General features: G+C 42.9%; 1 protein-coding gene across 1 annotated transcript in view; it reads right to left on the bottom strand.

Annotated features, from left to right (window-relative positions):
- LOC138467613 (extracellular calcium-sensing receptor-like) overlaps positions 1-23298 on the bottom strand; it is a 232990-nt gene that overhangs the window by 29107 nt on the left and 180585 nt on the right. The window contains exons 3-5 of the mRNA XM_069607806.1: positions 17817-18108; positions 5410-6237; positions 1135-1326 (exon numbers count right to left, since the gene is read on the bottom strand). Of these exons, the coding sequence (XP_069463907.1) occupies positions 1135-1326; positions 5410-6237; positions 17817-18108 (1312 nt within the window). The remainder of the gene's footprint in view (positions 1-1134; positions 1327-5409; positions 6238-17816; positions 18109-23298) is intronic.

The following is a 23298-nucleotide window of genomic DNA, read 5'->3' as shown; positions in this document are numbered from 1 at the left end:
CCACCTAGCTGCACATTAAAGCAATAATCGCGGCTTGTACCTGATTTGGGGGATCCAAAGCAAGGTCCCATTGATTGATTGATTGATATTTTATTTCTATCGTGCTCATGCACAAGTGTTTCAGAGCACGACAAGGCAAGGGAAGGGGAATAGGGGAGAACAAAAACAACGATTTTACTAGGCCAAGAGATTGAGAACGCGCAAATGGATGGTAGTGGGGGAGGGGGAGAAGTGCATGGAAGAGGGAACAAAAGGATGGTGCAGAGCGAGGAGGAAAAAAACCCATAAATAATAATAAATTAATAAATAAAAAGGCAACAAACAGTGGGAGTGCAGCCAGCAAGTGGCAAGTGCTGGGTTTAAGGCAGCAGGCTGGATATGTCTGATAAGTGCAGGAAGAAAAAAGGGGGGGGTGTATGGGTACAGATACAGACCCCAGTGCAAGGGGTGGCCCGGAGGCAGTGCATTGGGGAGCAGAGTGTAACATTGTAAGAAGAAATGTCAGAATCTAGTTCCAATAAAAAGGTCACTGTCACGGCACCACTACTCAAAGTCCCGGGAGGATAGCTCAGTGGCAACGTGCTTGCCTTGGAAGCAAGACTACACGAAGCAACACAGGTTCAATCCCCAGGTCGGTGCATAGAAACCTCTGGGTATTGAAGCGTGTTATAAATATGCAACTAAGACAAAAACAACAAAAAATAATTCTGTAACACTGCCTCGAAGGGCAGAAGTCCACTTGTCACAATGATACACCTTTCTGCTCCTCTTTCATAAACCCCTTGGCAAGACAAACACTCTCTAGCTATACTATGCAGGCATCTCAAAAAAGAAAAGTAATTAAATAAAATAAAACAAAATACATTCACACTGCATCGTCATTTTGAACACATGATGAGCTGTTAGAAAAAGCAGCCGATTCCGAGAAGCATACCACTTTGTATTTGTAACCAGTCTGCGCTAAAACCATGCATTTGAAACAAATTGTATTTTAGGTACACCCACCCCTAAATTCTTAACCCAACAGAACCATATATCTCTGTGATGCCCCGATAACACCAACCCACTTATAAGATTGTTGCTGGGAGCAGATGCAACAAGCTCCAGTCACCTTACCTGATTGTTGCCAGCTGCCCACTGGATTGTGCTAGTGTTGAGTTTGAGGTTCTCAGTAGCAGAAGAGTCATAGTTTCCCACCTTCACATGATGGATGGCACCGACAGCATTCATTTGCCAGTTTACAATATCGTATCGCCCGTTGATGTCGAAATCAAACTCAGCACCAGCTTTAGTCTTGAAATGCACGTTCTTTACATAGTGAAGAAGCTGCAGCAGAAAAGGGCGGGAGCAGTACAGCGCCAGACATATATTACGACACCCGAGAAAGCTAGACAGTGTCATAACACATTTCAACAAGCTTTGCCCTTATTACATATGCATAGGCAAAGGCAACAGTTTGGCTTTTTTTTTCCAGCCATCGACTGTGTCCATGGTGGACTTGTCCAAAGTCCCCGGTAGAGAGAATGTGGTGGCTGCCAAAATGGGTGCAGAAAGATGGTCGCCTTGCCACTTTGCAAAGATTGTCAATACACTCCTGGCTATTTGCCTAAGTGTGAACAATTGCCACCAATTCCACAGCTGCTTGCTCCAATGGCAAGGACGTACACGGAATGCACGGAAGCTTCTTGCTTGCCCCGTTGCCAAGTTTTTCCAAGAACTGTGCAGCCACTGGCAACATCACCTAGGATTGCCATCGACTGTCTACCTACTAAGTGAATGTCCATGGGTTGCCATCAAGTGCTCAGGCACATACCCATTTTCCAGCCATTGCCATCAAGGGCCTAGGTACTACCCCACTGCCAGCAATGGCTCACCCGTCTAGCCTTCACTCTCAGTCTCCCAATGCTCATCAAAGATGCGTTTTCTGTTCTAGATATTGCCATCACAAAACAACTCTGCTCTAAAGTGAGCTAAGTGACCTAAGTAAAACACTCATGCTTACCAATATATTTTGCATTTGACAAACAAGCATCCCTGCTTTGAGAACCATTGTCCATCCCACTTATCACAATTCATTTTCCTCTCTGAGGTTGTTCCTTCCTTTGAATAGTTTTATTTCTATCATTACCTCCCCAAACCACCCCTTTCCTTCCACAGACTAAGTTCTGCAGTCAACCTGGCAGGGTCACAATATGCCACCTTTCAGACAAGGCTAGGTGCTGTAAGACCCTACGGCCAGGCGCCATAAGACCCCTATGGTGGTGATCAGCGCATATAAATATTGGATAACATAACATACAAGCTTAATGGGATGAGTAAATCCCAGACATACCCCAGGCATGGCAAACACTGCCCTCCAGCTATCTCTCCATTTGGTGGTGTGCCTCATCAAATACAGTTGTGTCCAATGATACATTTGGTTCAGTTGTGCACATACCTCTTCCACCTTTCCCTTTGCATGCCTACCTGTGCATCTAGTCTATCCTCCGATCCCATCCCAACTATCTACCTGACTTTTCTCCTCCCTACCACTACTGCATGTCCTATCATATTTTATCTTTGCCTCTCTCACGGGGTTCCATGTGTTAAAATCGCGGCAAAAATGGCCCTTTACACAAAACATTGCGGCAAAAAGGCAGCGGTTTTGCAGCCGCAATCCATGTAAAGGATGCAGGGGACACTCCTGTGACCCCCAGAACCAATATACCATTTAAGTGGAGCAGGGGACACCCCTGCAACCCCTGCACACTTTAAATGGTAAAATGGGGTACACCTTTACTGGGTTAAACCACCGATTTTTTGTAAAGGTGACATTTTTGCCGCAATTTTATAACTCCTGACAGGTAATGTACATCAATGCCATAACCTATGGCAGGAGGCACTATACAAATGCAAGAAAACATGACATAACATAACATAAATGAGGAAACAAAGAAATTGGTTGTTTTTTTAATTTTGAGGTAGCTTTTAGAAACTTACCACATTTGGATTCCTGCCATACAACCCCTCCAAAATGTTGTTGGGGGCATATGGGAGTAAGTTGATGGATTTTGAACTCTGTGTTCTCTTGGGCATGGTTTCATGGTTTCAGCATGTCCTGGCACACCATGACCGTGTGTAAGGCTCACAAGCCTGACCACGGCTGAGAAAAAGACTGTATTGTTGTCCTTAAAGGGGAAGTTCACTCAAAAATGTTATTCTCTGAAAAGATGGGCCATAATAAAAAATATTTTTAAAGAGAGTTCCTATGTACAATTTTGAGCAAATGGGGCTCAAAGTAAAACAATTTAAAGCACTTAGAGGCATCCATTTTGTGAAATGAATGAGCCTCCTGTGCTGGTGTTAAGCTCTGCTCTCGTGGAAATAATGAAGCAAAAGCCACCTGCTGGTAGCTTTTGCTTATTAGAACTGGAGAACAGTGAATGTTGCCAGGGTCCTTAATCCCCTGCGCTGCTGGTGAGTGCTTCATTGTTATGTTTTCCTTTTTTCCCGGCTCCTATGACCAGGGGAAGCTGGGGAAACTTAAAGCGAAAGTCCAGGCAATTATAAATACAACATTGTTGTATTTATGATCACTGTGGCTTTCGTTTCAAGTCACACAAGCTCCCCTGAGCAGGGGGAGCCCAGGAGACTTAAAGCAAAAGTTCTGGCAATTATCAATACATCTGCGTTGTATTGATAATTGCCGGTACATTCTTTTTTAGACTCTTTTTTTTTTAGATTCTTTTTTAGATTCTTTTTTTTTTTGCTTTAGCTCTCCTGGACTCCCCCGGCTCGGGCTAGCCTGGGAGACTTAAAAAGAATGTACCGGCAATTATAAATACAACAATGTTGTATTTATGATCACTGTGGCTTTCATTTCAAGTCTCCCAAGCTCCCCCGAGTCCAGGAGAGCTAAAGCAAAAGTGCCAGCAATTATAAATCCAACCGTGCTGTGGCTTTGTTTTTAAGGCCTGGTAGACTTAAAAACAAAGTCCACGCACTTATGAGTACTTCACCGGCAGCCTGCAAAGTATTTATAATTGCTGTGCCTTTCATTTTATGGTTTCTGTGCTTCCCCGGGCTAGGGGAGTGCAGAAAACATAAAATAAAAGTCAAGGCAGCCTCCTCTCTTGATGTTAAGCTCTGCTCTGGCAGCAGTAAGCAAAAGCTCTCAGTAGAGGGCTTTTGCTTGATTTGCCAGAACAGAGCTTAACATGAACAGAGGAGGCTCATTCTTTTCACAAAATGGATGCCTCCTAGTGCTTGAAATTATTTACTTTGAACCCTGTTTGCTCAAAATTTTATATAGAAACTTTCTTTAAAAATATTGTTTGTATATATTTTTTAATATGGCCCATGTTCTGAGACAATAAGATGTTTGAGTGAACTTCCCCTTTAAGCACTTTATCCAGAAGCACAAGCCTAGGGTTTGGTGAAATAAAAAAAAGAATCCTACTGGAAACATGGCATACATTAGAAAACAAAAATAAATGTTGTTTTGCTCACTTTTCAGGGATGGTGGGATGGTTTCCAAACTTGGCAAAATCGAATTTACGACACACACACCCTTCCAAATATTGTTAGGGGTCTAGGGAAGTCAATAGAAGGGCTTTGGCATTGTTTTGTTTTGGGCATGGCTTCAACATGCCGAGGCTCACCATGACACTGTGGAAGGCTCACAAATCTGACTACTGTTTAGCCAAAGAGAGGCTTTGAGTGCACAAAAGCACAGGCTTAGGGCCTGGTCAAGTATAACATCCTTCTGGTAACCATGACATGAAATGCAGGCGCCATTCATAATTGGGTGGCAATGTCATTGTCGAGGTAATCTTTCTAGGAGGGTGGTTCTTCTTCCTCCTCTTGCTGGTGAGGTTGACTAAATTTTATCAATTAATCAATTAGAACAAAGAGTAAACGTGTGCTGCCCTAAAGGAGTGGACCCAGAATGAGCATTAATGAGAGAGCAACTCTCCCTGTGGTTGCTTTCTCTCTGATTTGGAGGATGGTTCTACTGGGGATCCAGTCTGTGTTGGAGTTCATCCTGCAAGAGACTATAAAGATTCCACTTAGGACTGAATACATGGATGCTTGAACTATTTGTAATGATTGTTATTTTATTAAGTTACCGTGAATTATACCTAGCTCACAGCTTAAATAACCTAATATCGCTTGACACCAGCCAACCATGTCTCCTCTTCCCCTACTCTACTACACACCCCATTTTATCCTGCACCATACTTCTATACATGACCAACTTGCATAGATCATTGCCTTAGAGTATTGATAGACATGCATTTTGGTTTGATATGCAGTGTATTGTAATTACGTGTGTTCTGGACCATAGAGCACATTACACCCTATATTTCCTTAAATGACCACTTTGATAGAATGCTCTTTAATGACTATGAAGGGGGCACTGTCTCTTACTTGCCAAGGATGGAAATCCAGAGAATCTGCACAGGACCCATGAATGAAGGGTCCTCTATTCTGTCTGCAAGACAACATATCTTGTAAAGAAATGGCGATGGCATACACTGCGAGATAGGTGTTGTACGTGACTCTGAGATTGGTGCCATCATAAAGATTAGGCAGGCTGTCCAACTTCTCATCTCCCATGCAGGGTTTCCTGTTGTTATTCGTAAGTCCAGAGGAAATGTTTGGGTCTGACCACGTACAGACAAACGCTTCTTCCCAGAACTCTCTAGTGAAGTTATCCTCTGGATATTTTGTAGGGTTGATGTTGTTGAGATACTGATCGAACCCTGGCATCGCTCCACTGTGGATGGCAAAGCCAATGGTACCAGCGAGGATGTCCCAGTACTTCCGCTCAGATAGAAGTTTGGAAGTGGACCAAGCCTCACTGGCAATCCAAATCTTCCCGGTCACATTCTGCCACACCATCTCATCCAGAACAGGAGCCAGGTCTGCATCAAGGCAGAAGACCACAATGGCTTTGGCGGTAGAATTCTTGATAACCTGGACAACGTGGAAAGCGTTCCTGTCAGTTCGGCTCAGGATAACATTCTCAGAGAAAGCAACGCACACCCCAGCGTTAATCACCTCCTGCTTCACTATTTGGATACCCTGTTGACCGTAGTCACTGTCCTCGGCCAGGAGGCCCACCCAGGTCCAACCAAAGTGAATCACCAGTTGGGCAAGCCCTCTGGACTGATAGTCATCAGTGGGGATGGTCCGGAAAAAGGAAGGGAACTGTTTGCGGTCACTGAGAATTGGGTTTGTCGAAAAATAGCTGATCTGTGAATAAAGTAAACAAACTGTATTAGACAAAACACCAGATATGCACCGCAAGTAACATAAACTGGACAGTAAGGGGGTTGATCATTGTTTGGCACACCCTAATCTGTTCGCTTCTCCACCCACATTACCGTCTTTAATGCCCCGACAGGCTACACAAATAAAACATGGATGACTCTGATGCCACTTTATTCATAATCAACGGAATAGCTTAGATGTCAGAATCATTTCTAACTGACTTCAGCAGAGACTAACGTTTTCAAGAACAACCCATTAGAATTAGCAGGTCAGTCATTAGTAGCCCCCTCAAAACCAAATTGACGGATCGGAAGTGCACCTCGGTTCATGACTTTGAACAATTTGCTATCCCAAGTGATAATGACCTTACATGAGTGCTACAAGGCTACCAACACACAGTGGTAATAGCGATATAGGTGTTTCGAGTTACAATATAGACATACACATGTAGATTATTGAGCAAATAAAGTTCAATGAACGTGTTAGTAAGATGTGGTTTTAATTTGTAATATGTAAGTCGGATTCCTTTATGAGGTAAACATTTTAATCAAACATTTGCTGGAACTGGAAACATGTAATGTAGGACTGAATGGTTTTCCTTTAAGAGATGTGCCATAATTAGCTTTCACTTTCATACATAAAATTGGATGTTGCCTGTAAGGGTACGCGACATTAACTAATTTCACTCCTCCAAATTCACACCCAAAATCAAAATGTACGCCACGCTCCACCATTTTGTTTTGTATCCCATCATACAAGCATCAGTGACTTGGCTATGAAAAATTCCCCCACCCTACTGCCCCGACTGCGCATTAGTAGAAAGTCATGCAGACACAATGATATTAAAACGTACTTCACCTCAAGCAATCAGGGGAACCGTGAACCGTGCATGCAGTGAATATCACACTTCACTTGGCCCAATCAGTTCAGGTGAATCAAAACAGCCTCATGTGCCATGATCCACTTTGGCCAAACAACTTGGGTGATCGGAAGTTGGGATCCCTTCCTGTGCATAGGCATGACCTCATTCATCGCTTCAGGCAAAGAAAAAAATCTGCTTCTCTTGTACATGCACGGTAGGTCAATTGATTCAGGTGAAGCAAAGCATGCTCCCATGTTCTCACATGCGCATTGCATGACATTGTTCTGCTGGAAAAGATTTTGCCCATCACTTGTGATGAAGAAAGAGGAAAGCCATGAAGTGAACTGATAGACTGGATTGTGATGCGTAGGCTATGTAAGTGAGCTTTACCCCTCCCCATTCACACCTTCTCTTGCCATCAGACTAGTAGGTGCTGCCAGCAGACCAGCAGATGCAGACATCAGACCATAACCTACCATTATCTGTAGTCGATGCTCCCTGGATATCTGGAAGGGTGTACTCTCTAGTTAATATTTGCGGGACAAATCAGCCCTGGCCCTGCACCTGTGCCTCTGTCAAAGCATGGTAGCGCCCGAGCATCATCCACCACCAGCAATGCAACCATTACCAGCTGGGCGACTACAGGAGATGTATCAGCCACCACCGGCAGAGTGACCACCATCAGCACAGCACCCACCGAGAATAAAGACTGCCGCCAGCACTTCTCATGGTGCATCAGCGAGGAGCCTGTAAACCCGCGTAGTGATGACCAGCATGCCACTGAAACTGGCTTATAAGGTACCAGGGGTGAGGAAACCCAGAAGAATCACTGAAGGTCTGCAAATCTTTCCTTGGCTCCCTGGTCGTACAATGCTGGTGTGTGGATTACTGGTATGATGGGGTAAGATGGTGCTTGGCAGCATGTGGGCTATCCACAGGGAATAGATTAGAACACTGCCTAGTGCAGTAATAGAATGAAAGACAAAATGAGAAGGACATCAGTGAGAAGACACCGACAAACACTTTGAAGGGGCTGAAGCGGAGGAGATGGCGTAGGTTACCCAGCATGGAGAACAGAACTCATCATCACAGGGGTATCCCTGTTTGTCATACTCTACTCTACTCTCTCGCTCGCGCTCTCTCTCTCTCTCTCCCCCTCACAATCTCTCCCATTCTCTCTCACTCTCTCACTCACTTCTGCTCTCTTGCTCTCTCTCGATCTCACTGGAGAATGTCCTTAACTGAGTGACTCTTTTCCTTCACCTCCCTTGGCAGGGGAGAGGAGGGATGGGGTGTGTCCCCTGGAGAGTCTAGGTGGGATGAGGTGTTGGGGGACGAGCGGGAGCAAAGGGATCCTTTTTGCAACTCCTTTTGAATGAAGAGCCAAGCGCAAAGGGAGTTGCGAAAACAATGATTTTGCAAAATACACAAAAACATTGTACTTTCCTGGGGTAAGGAGGTGGCAATAGTGGGTTATGTGATTGTATTGGAGAACACTGGAAGAAGACAGTTGAGTTTTCTTGGTGACTCACAAACCCCAAAAAGTTATGTTTTCTCTCTCTGAGACACTCAGGATATCCCCCCTCTCTCCCTTTCTCTGTCTCCCACCCTCTCTGTTTTTGTCTCTCTCTCCCTCTTTTTTATGCTCAGTCTACCCCCAATAACCAATTGGATTTTGCTTTACTGGTGCTTGCAACCTCTTGTTCATTTCCCCCATTCCAGTGTAGATCTCTTTCTAAAGTGTGTTATTTCTAAGAGCATGCTAGCAGTTTGTTTTCCACTCCAAGCCCATGTAGTACGCATAGGATGGGGGTCATTAAGTCAAATAACTGTGCTGCTGTAATAAAACGTGCTGCAGTATGGTGGACTGCTTTTAGGGGAGCCAAGTAAGCAGCTGGGTGTCCTATCAGGAAAGCATTGCCCCCATCTATATGCGAGACGACAAGGGCCTGCAATACGATCAGGAAGTCCTGCAGCGGGATGAAGCGTTTGATTTTTCTAAGCGTAGAGATTCTGAGTCAAGGTTATTTGGGCCTTCTTTACTATGCGTTTCTGGAAGGACAGGCTGCTGTCAATGGTGAAGCCTAAGGATTTTGCTTAGTCTGAGAGTTGTGGATCATATCCTTCTGGGCGCAGATCATATCAGCAATGAAGTGGCTGCTCTATCTCTAATGTCTGCCTCCTTTAAATTGTCCTGTTATTTCATCACCAATATTTTTAGTTCTTTCTGTGGGCTCTGATCTTCACCACAAACTGCTAGAGAGTCCCATACGAATTGAGAATTGGAATGTTACTGTCCTTGAGTGCACAGATTCGTGGGTCTGCCTTCAAACACATGAGCATTTCTCCATATAAGATCTGTAGTTCTTTGTTCTCTTCTTAATCATCTTGCACTCATCCTGAGTTTCTATGATGCATGTTGTAAAGGCATGTCACCAGAAGGAAAATGAATTGCAGGATTTAACTGAGGCCCCATTTCTCTCAACTCACCCTGGGGATATTTTAGGGGGTGCGTGTCTTGGAAGTGGGACAATTCATCATGAGCCATGTAGAAGTAGAAGCAGACAGCATCATAAATGCAACAATGGGGTTGATTATATGACCAAAACATGTGGCCTTGTGGTCACCAGTTCAAGTTTAGAGCAAATATGTGTTGCTTGGTGTGCATGTGGTCATAACTCTGCAAGCAGAGCATTGTATGTCCGATTTGTGTGCTGGCAGATCTGCTGTAATTTTGTGTGCATGAGGACCCATTTTAGCTTTAGAGACAGGTTTTGATGTTGGGGTAACAGGCCATCCATCACCTGAGATGTCCCAGGATTCTAAATGATTAAATGTGAGTCAAGGCTGGTGAATATTTTCAGAGGTAGGCTGTAAGCATATTGCCAAACTGTGAGCAGGGGAGTTGCTAGGTCTGGAAAAGACCCGGGGCTAAGCTGATGTCGGAACTGTTGGGACTGGGGGCTAGCTAGCCTTTTGGCTGTAGCACCTGAGATTCTATCAGGGGCTACAACCAAAAGATCAGGGGCTATAGCCCCCTTAGCGCCCCCCTAGCAACGCCCCTGACTGTGAGTAACTGAGCATACTGAGGATGTAACAGGTTTTGGGGTGTTCTCCTCGAAAACAATGTAGAAAAAAGCCATACGATTTACAATTGGTTCTCCAGGGTAACATATTCAAATAAAACAGGATATGTCATGTCACCGATAATCCAGTGCTAAATTATTCTGCGGAACCCTGAATCACCTGAGGTTTCACTGTATTCGGATGATTCTGGTTTGGGATGGATTCCGATGACAGATCCAGGTTAAGCTTATGACAGTTCATGCTGATGATGTGTTGCTATAAACATGGGATTTGAAGAGGTCACATGTTTTCCTGCCTGTACACATTAAACGCAATCAAAGTAAAATGTTAATAGAATGGGTCAGACGTTCAGAATCCTTCCTGTCAGTGATGCCCAAAGAAAACACAGGGTCTAAATGACTAATGGCTTGCATCTGCATTTTCTTTATTATAGAAATCGAAATTCCCTTTTTATTTGCAGTTGACAAACAAATGTGTAATCTTTAAAAAAACATTATTTTATACATTCACAAAAAGTAATACAAACATAAAATGACCGTATTAAACAACTTCAGAAGGATTACATTCTGAAGGCGTCATATCCCTAATCAAACCTAGGACCTGAAAGTTACACATACATCTATGCAGTATTTCCATTAATTGACTTAGACAAGTTACTGCTGCGGTGAATGTGTTGTCCTACTTGGATGCCATTCACAGATGCACAGGGCTCCATTTAATCTTGCAAAATCCCCATTCACCCCCACTCAGCTTCACCAGAGTCTTGCGTTCCACTACCTTAACTTTCCCAAACTTCTCACTAAGCTTCCTAAAAACGTTTGGCTGTTAAAGGAGAATCTGGCAGCTTCGAACTGCGAGACAAAACAGTGGGTATGTGCTAATCTAATTGAATCTCACTAGGAGATGCACAGAACCCTACATATCACTTTTTGAGAAAGTTAGCTTAGGCTTATCACCAGCAGTACAAACTAGACTTGTTAAATCACTTGCATGAAGCGGCAGCCAGAATGTATACCAGTCACGGTAATTGCAAATCACTTTCAACGGCTGTAGCAACAGTATATCAATGCGTTCATGGACTCAGTAAATTGCTTTCATGAGGCAAAACCACAATATATCAAATCATGGGTTGTTATATGATGTGAAGGCAGGTTTCTGGCCAGGACATAGTATTGAATTGGTAGTGGTGGCTGCATTGGACAACTTGCAACATATAATAGATGCTGGCAGTAAGTTGGTCCTGATCCTGCTGGATCTACAGGCAGCTTTCCATGCCATTCCATTATACTCTCTTGCCTTCATAATCATGGCACAAGGGAGAAGATCATGGCCTGGTTTTCTCCATTTCTAACAGGTGGTTTTCAATCAGATGCGCTACCCCCTTTCAGATCTGCTAAAATTCCAGTAAAGTGGAGTTCCACAGGGTTCTCCACTGATTACGTTGCTGTTCAATTCTTTTTATGAGACCTTTTACAGATATCATTGATTCCTATCAGACCGTCATTTGGTAGTGGTATCCAGTCAGACAAAAGATAGTCATTACATGGATGAAAATGAATCATCTAAAATGGAATATTAAAACAACTGAAATTATGATAGGCTCAACGCTCACGTCCACGTTTGCTGGTGTTAGTTTTGAGGTAAAAGATTTCTGCCACAACACTCTTAGTCCTTGACCTAGTATTTCTCACACAGTGAGGGATTGGGGGTTCTGTTCGGATCTCCATTTCACTCAATCGTCAAATAAGTGGAGTGTCCAGCACATGTTTCTATCATCTAAACACATTGAAAGTCAATTGCATGAGTCTGCAGTCACAATCTGTTTATGGAAGCAAAAGCCACAATACATCATTGTGAGACAAACACTCACTTATACCATTCACAGCATTCCCTAAGGCACCGCTACCCATGGAACTATCGAAAGGTGCCCCAACTATGACCAGATCCACGATAAACATCAAATAAAGAACTTTACTGGAAAGGCTAGAAGGCTAGAAGCAAACAAATTATAGCATTCACTTCAGAGAGATTAACAACGACACGAGATAAGACACTGTGTAACATTCATACAACATAGAGAATCACTTCGACCGTGGACAACATTGCTACAAAGAAACCTTTTTAAAAAACTCCCCCCAAAAAAGTGTCAAAATGGTTCACAGTCAAACTGAAACACCAAAAAGGAAAATCAAAAATGGGAGAAATCTTGAGAAAAAAAAAACTGCCAAACTAACACATTTGCTCACCATCAGCAGCTACATTTCTTCAAGGCAGAAGTAAACAATGCCAAGAAGGACCATTATTCCCAACCCGTAAAAAACTATTCAGCCAGATGGAAATGTTTAAGATCATCAGAGAGTTCAAAAACCTGACAGCATGGTACATAATCCTAACACCAACTCAAGAACTCTTCCATTTTATTTCAACCCACAACAAAAATATTCTCTAAATCCAAGAGCACATACATAATACATGATGCACACCGTCACACCTCACAAATGACAACTTACTCATGTCTCCATTATGCCCCTCTTTATCCTCCTTCTGCCTTTTCTCTGCTGAGCGCCTTGCTGTGACTATTGACTCTTGCAACCCTACCCTACAGTATTTCCAGAGAATCCTTTCCCTCAAATGTATACACATCCAATATAAAACATCCCAAACTGACTGACTGGTGTATTGCTACTCATCCTTAATGATTCCATAAGCCTGGGAGGTGTCTCACCTCTATTGAATTCTGCTTTCACCAGACAACTGCTCAGAAAATCTACTTTCAAAGCAAATGGCCCTGATAGCTACCACCCTATCTCAAACACACCTTGAATTGACAAAGCACTGGGAAACAAACATGTATGGTAAACTCAAGAACTTCATTGAAACAAATACTCTCTTAGATGAGGCTCAACACAACTTCATGACATCAGAGGGCACAGAATATCTGCAACGCTCTGAAGAATGATGCTGATGAGAACTAAAGAGAGGACTCGTACTCCTGGACATCACAGTTGATTTCGACACCATCTGTCACAACATAATTGTAAACAGAATCCGACTAGATTGTGGCTGTAGCTTTATGAAAGTGATTAATCTTGTGTAAATGACTTTCATGAAGCTGTGTTCAACATCAATCTATGTTTCTAATGGTCACTGTAAATCACTTTTGTGAAGCAGTGGCAGCAATCTATCTGTTCCAGTAATGGTAACTGTAAATCCCTTTAACGAAGTGAGGCCACAATACGTTTCAACATTGATTACTACAACACCCACCCCACCCACTCCATACACACACCCAAGTCCATTGCATTCATGTTCACACTCATACCCAGACACCCATGCACTGAGTCAGGCAAACATCTGCACACATGCTCGCAAACACACACAAAGACAACTACATACAAGCACAGACTAACTCAAAACTCTTGCATGCACAAACACACACACACACATTTTATTTTTAAAACGTCTCTTATGTCTTCTGGTCCCTTTGGGTGAGTAGGGAGCAGGTGGAAATAAATACCAATGTACCCAAGAATATTTGAACACACATTGTGTGCTTCATGCTCACCTCACAACTTGTTGCCCGAAAACCTGGCCCCAAAGAGGCATATATTCTGCACACTCAAATATGTGGATGCTTTTCTTTCTCCTTTAAATCCCCATCTCTGTGAAACGCCGGGAACGTGCTCCCAATAATAACATATACAAGGGGACTGGACAGAGCATCTGTGCACCACTGTCTAGCCCCTACAGGAAGGCACAAGTCACCATTGAGAATAAGGTGACCTGAGCATTTCTGAAAGTAGCACAAATGAAATGAGCGCCTTCTCCCTGCTCCTTTCATTAGTGCTACATTTTGAGAATCTGGCCCCTGGAGTGATCGCATCCCTAGAGAGATCGTTGCAGACTTCCACAGAACCATGGTTCAATGCTCCTTCTCTGACTACAATTCTTGGAGTGCTTTCTGTGGCCCTTGATTGGCCTTTTGATTCAGCTCATTGCCTGCAATCCTTCAGAAATAGTGAAGATTCAGAATCAGCCTCCTTGGTGCCATGTACACGTTCGGTTCGAGGATGCCAACGTTTTCAACAAAAGGAAACAACAGCAAGATCTATCTTCGTGGTCAGTGTCTCAACTTGTTAAGCAATTGGATGTTTTCATTCATGGGTTTTGGCTTATACAATGCCTCTGTTAGTGTCAGCTTCTTGCATATTCCCTCCACTCAGGTGCATTAGCACTGCCACAGCCTGCACTGTCTGTTTCTGTGCTAGCAGTCCACTGGTGCTGTCACTCTTCCTGCCGGCTTGGAACTATATTAACTTGTTGTGGTTGTTCATGTGTTGTACCAAGAAGGGGACCTAATTTGACTCTTCCCCCTCCTTCTTTTTATGAAGGAAGAAAACTGCCACTTCATGTCCATACTTTGTCAACAGTGAAGTGTTCCTGCACTGCAGCCTTTGTGTGGGATGAGATGATTTGATGGATGCATTCAGTTTGTGGCTGTGGAGCTGGTGCCAGAGAGGTACAGGCATGTGGTTGTGTTTAGAGCATGTAGTACCAAAGATGTCATAAACCTCTGTCCAATGAGTGTTTGCTTTTTCCTTGTCAGCCAGTGGCAGCAGGCTGCAATGGTATGAGGTAATAAAATCGGGGAAAAAATGTCACCGGCAAAAAAATAAATCGCAGAAAAAATGCTGTGGTTTGACCCGGTAAAGGTGTACCCCATTATACCATTTAAAGGGAGCGGGGGCTGCAGGGGTTGCGGGGGTGTCCCCCGCTTCCCTTAAATGGTATAATGTGCCGCATCCTTTACATGATTGTTGCGGCAAAACCACAGCATTTTTGCGGCGATATTTTGTAATCACTGCCATTTTTGCCGCAATTTTAAGACATGGAACCGCTGCCATGGAGACTCAGCATGATAGTCTTCCTCATGTTATGTTACGTTATGCAAACTTGTAGTGCGCACAGTCACCCAAAGGGCTCTTGGCGCGAGGATAAGATGAGATACTGGCCCTGACAGTGACCTTAAAACAGAAAAGTGTTCAGCACCCTTCTAAATTCGAAATGATGCCTCAGGCCTCTAAGGCAAGTAGGGAGCGCATTCCACAGTCTATTAGCTGCGTAAGAAAAAGCACGCCCGCCAGACAGATTTTAGTGATGACCACTAATGTGGCCTCAATGGAACGGAGAACCCTGCCAGGAATATAAGGGGGAATTTTTCCTGCAAAAATCACCGTCCCTGCCTAGAAAAAGCACGATGCACCAGGCACAGAGCCCTACACTTAATCCTCTGTGCCACTGGGAGCCAATGCAAAGAACGGAGCACATGATTTATATGTGCCCTAAGGGGGAGGCCATAGCCACCTTCGCTGCCAGATTTTGCAGCAGTTGCAACCGATGTATCAGCCCAAGAGGCTGCGCTAAATAGAGTGCGCTGCAATAATCGATCTGACTGGTGACAATAGAAGCCACCACCCGTGGTCGCAAATGCTCGGCAGGATGGGCAAAACTCTACGCAGAACTCTCAACAGGAAGTTCTCCTCGTCCCCAGTTCTGACTATTGCTGTTCTGTTCAGCAAGCTCACTTGTTTGACATCTGTCTCCTTTGCGTCTGCTTTTTGTTGGCCATGGTGAAGCCCAGGTGAAAGTGCCATTGCTGGTGCCTAGGATGGTCAATGCAAGTCCTCTGAAGCACCATCTGTTTTGTTGATATTGGCGAAAGCAAGGGTGGTTGGCCATATAGCGTATGCTGGTGGCTATCCTACTTGATTATTCTACCTGAAAAGCATCTTAAGAATTGCTATTAGCACCAGAGAGGCTTTCTTACAAAATATACCTCTTGGCCCCTTGTACTGTATAACAATGATATGAGTGGTGTCACAAACATAAGTCTGCACACATGTCTACAACAAATGTCATTTACAATGCTGAAGAGGCAACGCAAATATAAGACGCCAGAACTGCAGAATCCAAGAGCAAATTGTACAGTGATAGGAGGGGACACACAAACACACACATTGCATGTTTACGAAGGATATTCCCAACACTGTGCCATACCATGATATTATCAAAAGAGATGTTATGCAAGGGATAAGGTACACGAGAAATACCCTTGAGCTCCCTATCATAAGCCCACAATTCAGTCAGAAAGAAAATAACTACTTAGGCTTGCAATTCTTATCCGTCTGCCTGCATGAGTATTCTACTGTGATCCCTCCCTGTACAGTCGCTCATCAACCCCTTTCTTCCAGGGTCCACGCTAGCTGAATACCTGTGCAACCTCACATACTTAAAATGCCATAGGTTAATCAAAATCTCTCTGACCCAGAGTCATCAGGCCAAAGCAGCTATGTGAAAACCCACAAGGTTTGACAACTCCCCAATCTTTTAACTAAGAACAATTAAGGTTCCGTAAAACCCACGTAAAAGCAGACTTCATGGTGCGTATTTGCCCAAAGACAGGCAATTGCGAAGCATTTGCACGGGGACAAAGTGAAACCACCCAAAACGTCTGATTCCATACAGAGAGCTTGGTGCACAAAATAGGTGGTGTGCTATAATTTCTGCAAAGTGACCAAAAGCCAAATAGGAGGCGACTTTCAACTATTTCACGTTGCTAGTGGGTATTTAATTCACCACAAGTTGCCTGTCACATTGAAGGTGCGTTGGAGTATATGTTGTATTGCAATTTCTTGACATGCAATTCTTAATCTTAATACCCTCAGATTCTTCTTCGCAATAACTTGGTGATACGCAAAAGGCAGAGATATTGAACCTTCCAGTTGTCTATAGGGGCACACTACTATCTGTTTAGGTGGCAACCGAATCAAGAGCCATGCACAACTCTGAATTATAATATAGGCAAATAAAAATGTACTTCTGGAGCACTTTCCAAATTACCAAAGCATGAGCACTCAGTAAAGATAACTCAACACAGAGGCAACATACTGACCAATTCAGGTCATTGCAAATAAAAACACCAGACTGAAACACAACAACATAAAACCATGAACATATGTACTTAAAATAAATAATATACTAATGAATAAAAGAAAATAACGAGGTGTTATTTTGAAAAAGGTGAACTCACTTTAATATTTATTTATGAAAGTAGTTCAAACCAGAAAGACATTGATTTCTCTGTAGGAGCAGCAGAGGAGGGCAGTGGCGGGTTTTGAAAGGTGATGGGAGGCGTACAGGACAGGCATTTCATGGTGCTCCTTATGCCGCTTCTTGGAATGGTCTTACTGACGCATCCACCTGGATAGGATGGTTTGCTGGAGCTTAATGGATACCCCTTTTGTTTGTTCATTTTGGTTAGGGGATCCATAAAGAAAGAACTAACCTGCAGCCTTCTGGCTATTTCCAGAGCTCCAATACTCTCTATCACGCAGAAATGCTACAATAAATGTGATGGTTTGTCAGCCACAGGAAACCGAGGGAGCATCTGTACATCGAAGGGTCTCTGCTGAAGCCACGTGGCAGCCTAGTCAATCGGAGTCTTTAAAGAATGTGGGATGTAAAGAGTTACCACTAATGCATGCATATTGTGTGAACATCTGGACGTCTCCTTTCCAATGGCCCCATTCGCTGTGTGTTTTAAGTCACTCACCTGAGGGATTCTGTACAGTCCGAGCACTCTTGCCATGAGAATGGAGGGCGTGGATCCTGAGTCCCCAATGATGCCCGCCAGCGGCAGTTCCTGCAGGCACCGGTAATTTGCTACAGCCTCATCTCGACCTGTCAGCATCCACAGGGTTCCCTCCATCACTTTCTGGAAGACCCTGCAGGAGTCATACATCCAGAATCCCAGGGTTGTATTTGGCAGCAGGTCAGGGTTACTGTTGATCTCCTCAATGGCGAAGGTCATACCCTGTAGCCACTGGTAGTCCAGAAATCCAAATCTAAAACACACACAATCCATACACATTTCAGTGACAAAGTCCAAGGGTCACAATGCATGCAACCGATTCGGAGATTCCATCAACTTTGATAACGTGCATGTAGATCCATGGGCAATGCTGCTTAGCACTGGCCCATTGCATATCTTGCTTTCCCTGTGCTAAGGCAAACCTGCTCATACGTCTTCCATTGTACCAAAAACTACCCCGCAGGACCCACACTTACACATGACAGTGTTCCTCAAACCTGACTTGCATCACGCCACACTACTCAATTCATAAGACATGCAGATAAAGCTTTACTGATGAACCACAATGTAGACTTGCAGCCTGTTTACACTAAGAGTTCTACGACTATCTCACAGGTGCCAATGCATCACTCTTTAATGTACTACACGCACTGCTCTGAGTGTGTCTGGGCCCTATTGGCACAGCACCACCAGAAAAGTGTTTGGCTCAGTGCTGTATCAATGTTTTCAGCACTTGCTTCTTCAAAGGACAACTGCAAGCAACACAAGTCTTCATGACCCCGTTCCTGCCTGTCCCTTATAATCAAGTTGCATTTTTTTCCAAGAAACCTCCTGCGAGATGCAGCCATTCTGCTTAATTTTGGAACGTGTATATGATCCAAATTATAATAAATCACTACAGTGAAACATGTTAGGCTATTGAGGGACTGGAAGTTGCTTGGTCCTCATCATGAATCTGCTGATTTGATTATGGAAGAAGTTTATGAATGTCATCAGTCTCTTCTTGTGTTTGCTTTTACTGATGAATGATTTCTTATGACGTTTTACTTCAATTTAATTCCGTTGAGTAGATTTTTTTTTTGCTTGTTTCTTTTTAATTATGATTGAACTGTGCAATGTTAGATTTGTTTTTATTGCTATTCTGTTGTTTTTCTTTTATTTTCTTCTTTCATTTTTTCTTATTCTTTTCCTGATTTTCTGATTGAGATGCTTTACATTATATGGATTAGAGTGTATGGCTTAATGTATTTTGTGAAAACTCTATGATTTGGACTAATACACAATAAATAAAATTAAAAAGAAATAGCAAATTACTCCACCCATCCTCCCCATAGGGGTCTTTTGGTAGTATAAACATGATTAGTAAGAATGTATAAAAAATACCAAATACAGATCAAACCTCAAAAGTCCATGTCAAGAAAATGGTGAGGAATAGAAGCAGGGTGTATAGCACCATCTATAACCTATGTTGCTATTCATGCATTGCCATGGCAATGGAACCATGATTACATACGAGCAAGGAGAGTGAGGACTGGGGCTGGATAACCACATCCTAATTATCTAGGCAGTGTCCTGAAAAACTGATCCTCATGTGGAGGGACTGCTCAGAGACACACATATAGCTATACCTACGAAGCTGTAGGCACGAGAAGTCCTGCATGTCATTTTTGTCTGGTCACTGAGGTTATAAAAAACACTAGAATAATTTGCTCTTTGAATGTCCAAAGATTTATGAGAGAATGGGGAAATATTTTAAGGATTTTATGACTTGATTAAGTTTTAATTCCCGGTTCAGTTTTTGGTTATGAATTGTTGATGAGTGGGTGGGGGGGGGAGGCAAGTGGCTTTAATCGTGTACTCTAAAGTACCTGACTGACATATCCCAGCTGTTATCCCTTTCCATCACATTACTTATTTGCCCTGTTTTTATTATGTCTTTATATAATGTTACACCAAATGAATGTTCACAATTTCTTTATATTGTATATTATCTATGTAAAGGATTGTACTGCGTGCATTTCATTGTTATTTAATCAACTGTAAAAAATGTTATGTTTGTGTACGTTTTGATACAGACCATAACACAATAACCATCACAATAAATAAAATAGTGTTGTAGGTCAGCTGGAAGAGGGGTAATTCTTCTAGGACCCACAGAGATTGAACTGAGCCCTCTCTATACCTGTCATTAGCTATGTTTGGCTGAATAAGTTCTGCCAAACCCTGGATCACACAAATATCCACTGTATTCCAAATGTGCCGACTTCTAGATTCGAATAGATTCAGGTAATCGAGTTTGGAGAGCCAGATTCACCTGTGTATATAAGAAATTTGCTTCAATAGCTCCTCAACAGTCACTAGGGATCATTCAGAGAACGAACATGGTAATGTCCTGTGCTCTTTGGGAGCTGGAATACTTTTGGCAGTGTTTTTATGCATTGATTTTAACGCTTTGATTTTTTACTTATTTATTTATTTAATAATGTGAGACAGTTTAAATATAAACTTTACACATATGTATACTAATAAAAGAATAGAATATTAAACAAGCAATACAAAGAGAATATAAAAAGAGATGAGAATAAAGTGAAAATAGAAAGAATTAAACTATATAAAGAGAAACAAAATCAGGAAAGATCAGACAAAATTGGGAAGGCAAAGACCTCATTTAAAACTGATTATTCTTGACATGAAATTTCCAAGGATGAAGAGTCAATCTACATATCAATAATATTGTGATGCCACTGCAACGAAAAACAGAAAGGCAGTAGGTACCATTAGTAGTCCTATACCGTGCATCATGTAAATACACTTCATTATGTTTTTTCCTCTGGGATCTAAGCCTTCCCTTCCCCCAATCAGTGTAGCTGTAAATACATTAAGTTAATTTCACAGGTTCAGGCATCGTACCCCAGTAACCTTCAAAGATGATAATGAACTCTACATATCATATGGTAGAGGGCGTAACTGTTAGCCCAGTATACTGTGATAAAATTGAAATGTTGGATGGGCTAGATGGTAATAGCCAGGGATTTCTCAATATTCAGCCATATGCTATACATAGCTATGTGGGTTTTTATAGAAGTCGAGTTCAGGCTATGGTACCAGAACCATGGTTCTTCTATGTGCTCCAGATTATGGACCACTTCCCCCGAGCATAGTTCATAGGTTTTGAGCATGATCGGACAGGCTGTTAGAAGGTGTATAGCTGTTTCATTAATGGAGGTGTTCTTGCACATACGACAATGTCTTTCATGCAAGAGTAGATGGTTATCTATCCACTTGTTGGCTGTTACCAGTAAGCAGTCAAGACGCAGCAAAAGAAGGAAGCATCTAAGTTTACTGGAGGGACTCAGATTAAAGTACAGCTGTGGTTAAAGATAGGTGTAAAGTCTATACTGTACGAATTGATACTTCGTAAGTTTGCTCAGATGATCGTAGTTCTCGAGCCAATCCCAAAGATCTATTCATTTAGAAAGAGCCTTCTTCGATGCATCACTTGTGTCCCTCAATGCTGGGATACAAACAATCTCCTTATACAGGTTTTCCATATGGGCTTTTAGGTGATAGAGAGTCGCCTCCCTAGAGATTTATCGTTGCAATGATCTTAGCAAGGGGTTCAGTGGTTGGTTGGTCATCTTAGAATAGATCTCAGCTCTTCTTTTAAGTACAGTAGCTTTAAGGGAAGTTAGCCCCAGTTCCAGTCTTAGTATCGCCATTGGAATACATTGGGGGAGGCCCAATATCCGCCTCCAAAATTTGCCCTCTATGACTTGGAGCCAGCCTAAGTTGATGTGTAGTAGTGCCTCCAATCCATAAGTGACCATGGGGACCAAGATCTGCAAGTAGAGCTGGCGCACACCCTACATAGTATAACCACAATTTTTTATTGCAAAGCGGTGTATTAATGCGGTTAGTTGGGCAGCTCTGGTGATTCGAGTTTGTATGCACTTAGTGTATTCTCCTGTGACATCAACCTCCATCTCCAGATATTTGTTTGTGGTGGTGTATTTTATCTCAGTCCCCTGCATGACTAGCTTGGGTCTGGCAATTTTTGCCGAAAATACCGTTATTTGGGTTTTTTCACTATTGATAACCAGATCGTTTTTAAGGGCATACTCCCAGAGCGCGTTTGCCGATCTAGATAGGCCGCTGAAGGTGTGGTCCATGATGATCAGATCATCAGCTTAGGCGAGCACAGGACAGTGCTCGGATCCGATCCGTGGAGGGCAATTGTTTACTGCACATACCGCTATGGGAAGATCGTATGTAAATACATTATATAGGAAAGGAGCTGTGACACAGCCTTGTTTCACTCTGCAATTCTGTGGAACTGGAGGGCTCATATGGCCTTGGAGTTTAGCCATGGTGTTTCGATGTAAGGCTCTCAAGTAATAGAGGAGTTCTTTGGGACAACCTAATAGTTTCAACTTTGACCAGAGTTTATCACGGGGAACTGTGTCAAAAGCCACTCAAAAGTCTATAAAGAGTGCATATAGAGGAGGTTTTCCACTGGTCTTAGCTCCAGTCCTCAGTAGATCGATGATCGTCAGGTTCATGTTGGTTGTATAGCCTTTCCTGAATCCACTTTGGAATTGATTGAATATTCCAGTTCTATCTGCCCATGTCTCCAGTTTATCTAGAAGCATCGATGCAAATAACTTCCCTGTATAGTCCAACATGGACAGTAGTCTGTAGTTTCCTGGTTCAAGTCTGTTTCTTCTCTTGAAGACTGGGATCAGTATGGAGGTTTGCCATGAGGTCGGTATGTTACCAGTTTCCAATATGTTGTCAAATTGGATCTTAATCAGGCTGGGCCAGAAATCGGGATTGCTTTTCAATACAGCATTGGCTAGGCCGTTGGGTCCTGGCGCTCTAGATGGTTTTAATGATTTAATTTTGGCGAAGAGTTGTTCGTTAGTCACTATAAAGGGTTTTTCAAGAGGGACCAATTCACAGCTGCTGTGCTGGACTGATGTTATTGTAGCATTGCGTGTAGACAAGAATTCAGACCATTGCTGGGCACCTATCGGGTTAACCATGGTGTGCTGAGTAGAACCCCTCATTTCATTTAATACACCCCAGATGTTTCTTGTATTTTTGGAGCATACCAAGGTACCATTTGTTGCCAGTGACTTAACTTCTCTGCTATTCTCTTGGTCTTAATCCAGGCACGATATTTGTTCTTAAGGGTTCTATGCTGGGTTACAAAGGATTCGAGTGTAACTGTAGCAGTTCTTGCTTTTTGAATAGAAGCCATTAGTGCTCGTTTAGCGTCACGGATGGTTTTATCAAAGGGTATGGTCTTTCTTCCATCTTGGATCATCATGCTAGAAGTTGTTGTGGCATGTGATGATGAAAAGGCCACAATCCATGATTCAATATCGTTAGCAGTGAATTTGGTAAAGGCTTGGATATCATAGAGCGGGAGAGCATGAGTTGA

This window comes from Ambystoma mexicanum, chromosome 1p (assembly GCF_040938575.1).
Source record: "Ambystoma mexicanum isolate Mex_15411 chromosome 1p, UKY_AmexF1_1, whole genome shotgun sequence".
In the NCBI taxonomy this organism is placed as follows: Eukaryota; Metazoa; Chordata; class Amphibia; order Caudata; family Ambystomatidae; genus Ambystoma; species Ambystoma mexicanum.
The sequence above is the reverse complement of the archived record's forward strand: the minus strand, read 5'-3'. Positions and strand labels throughout refer to the sequence as shown.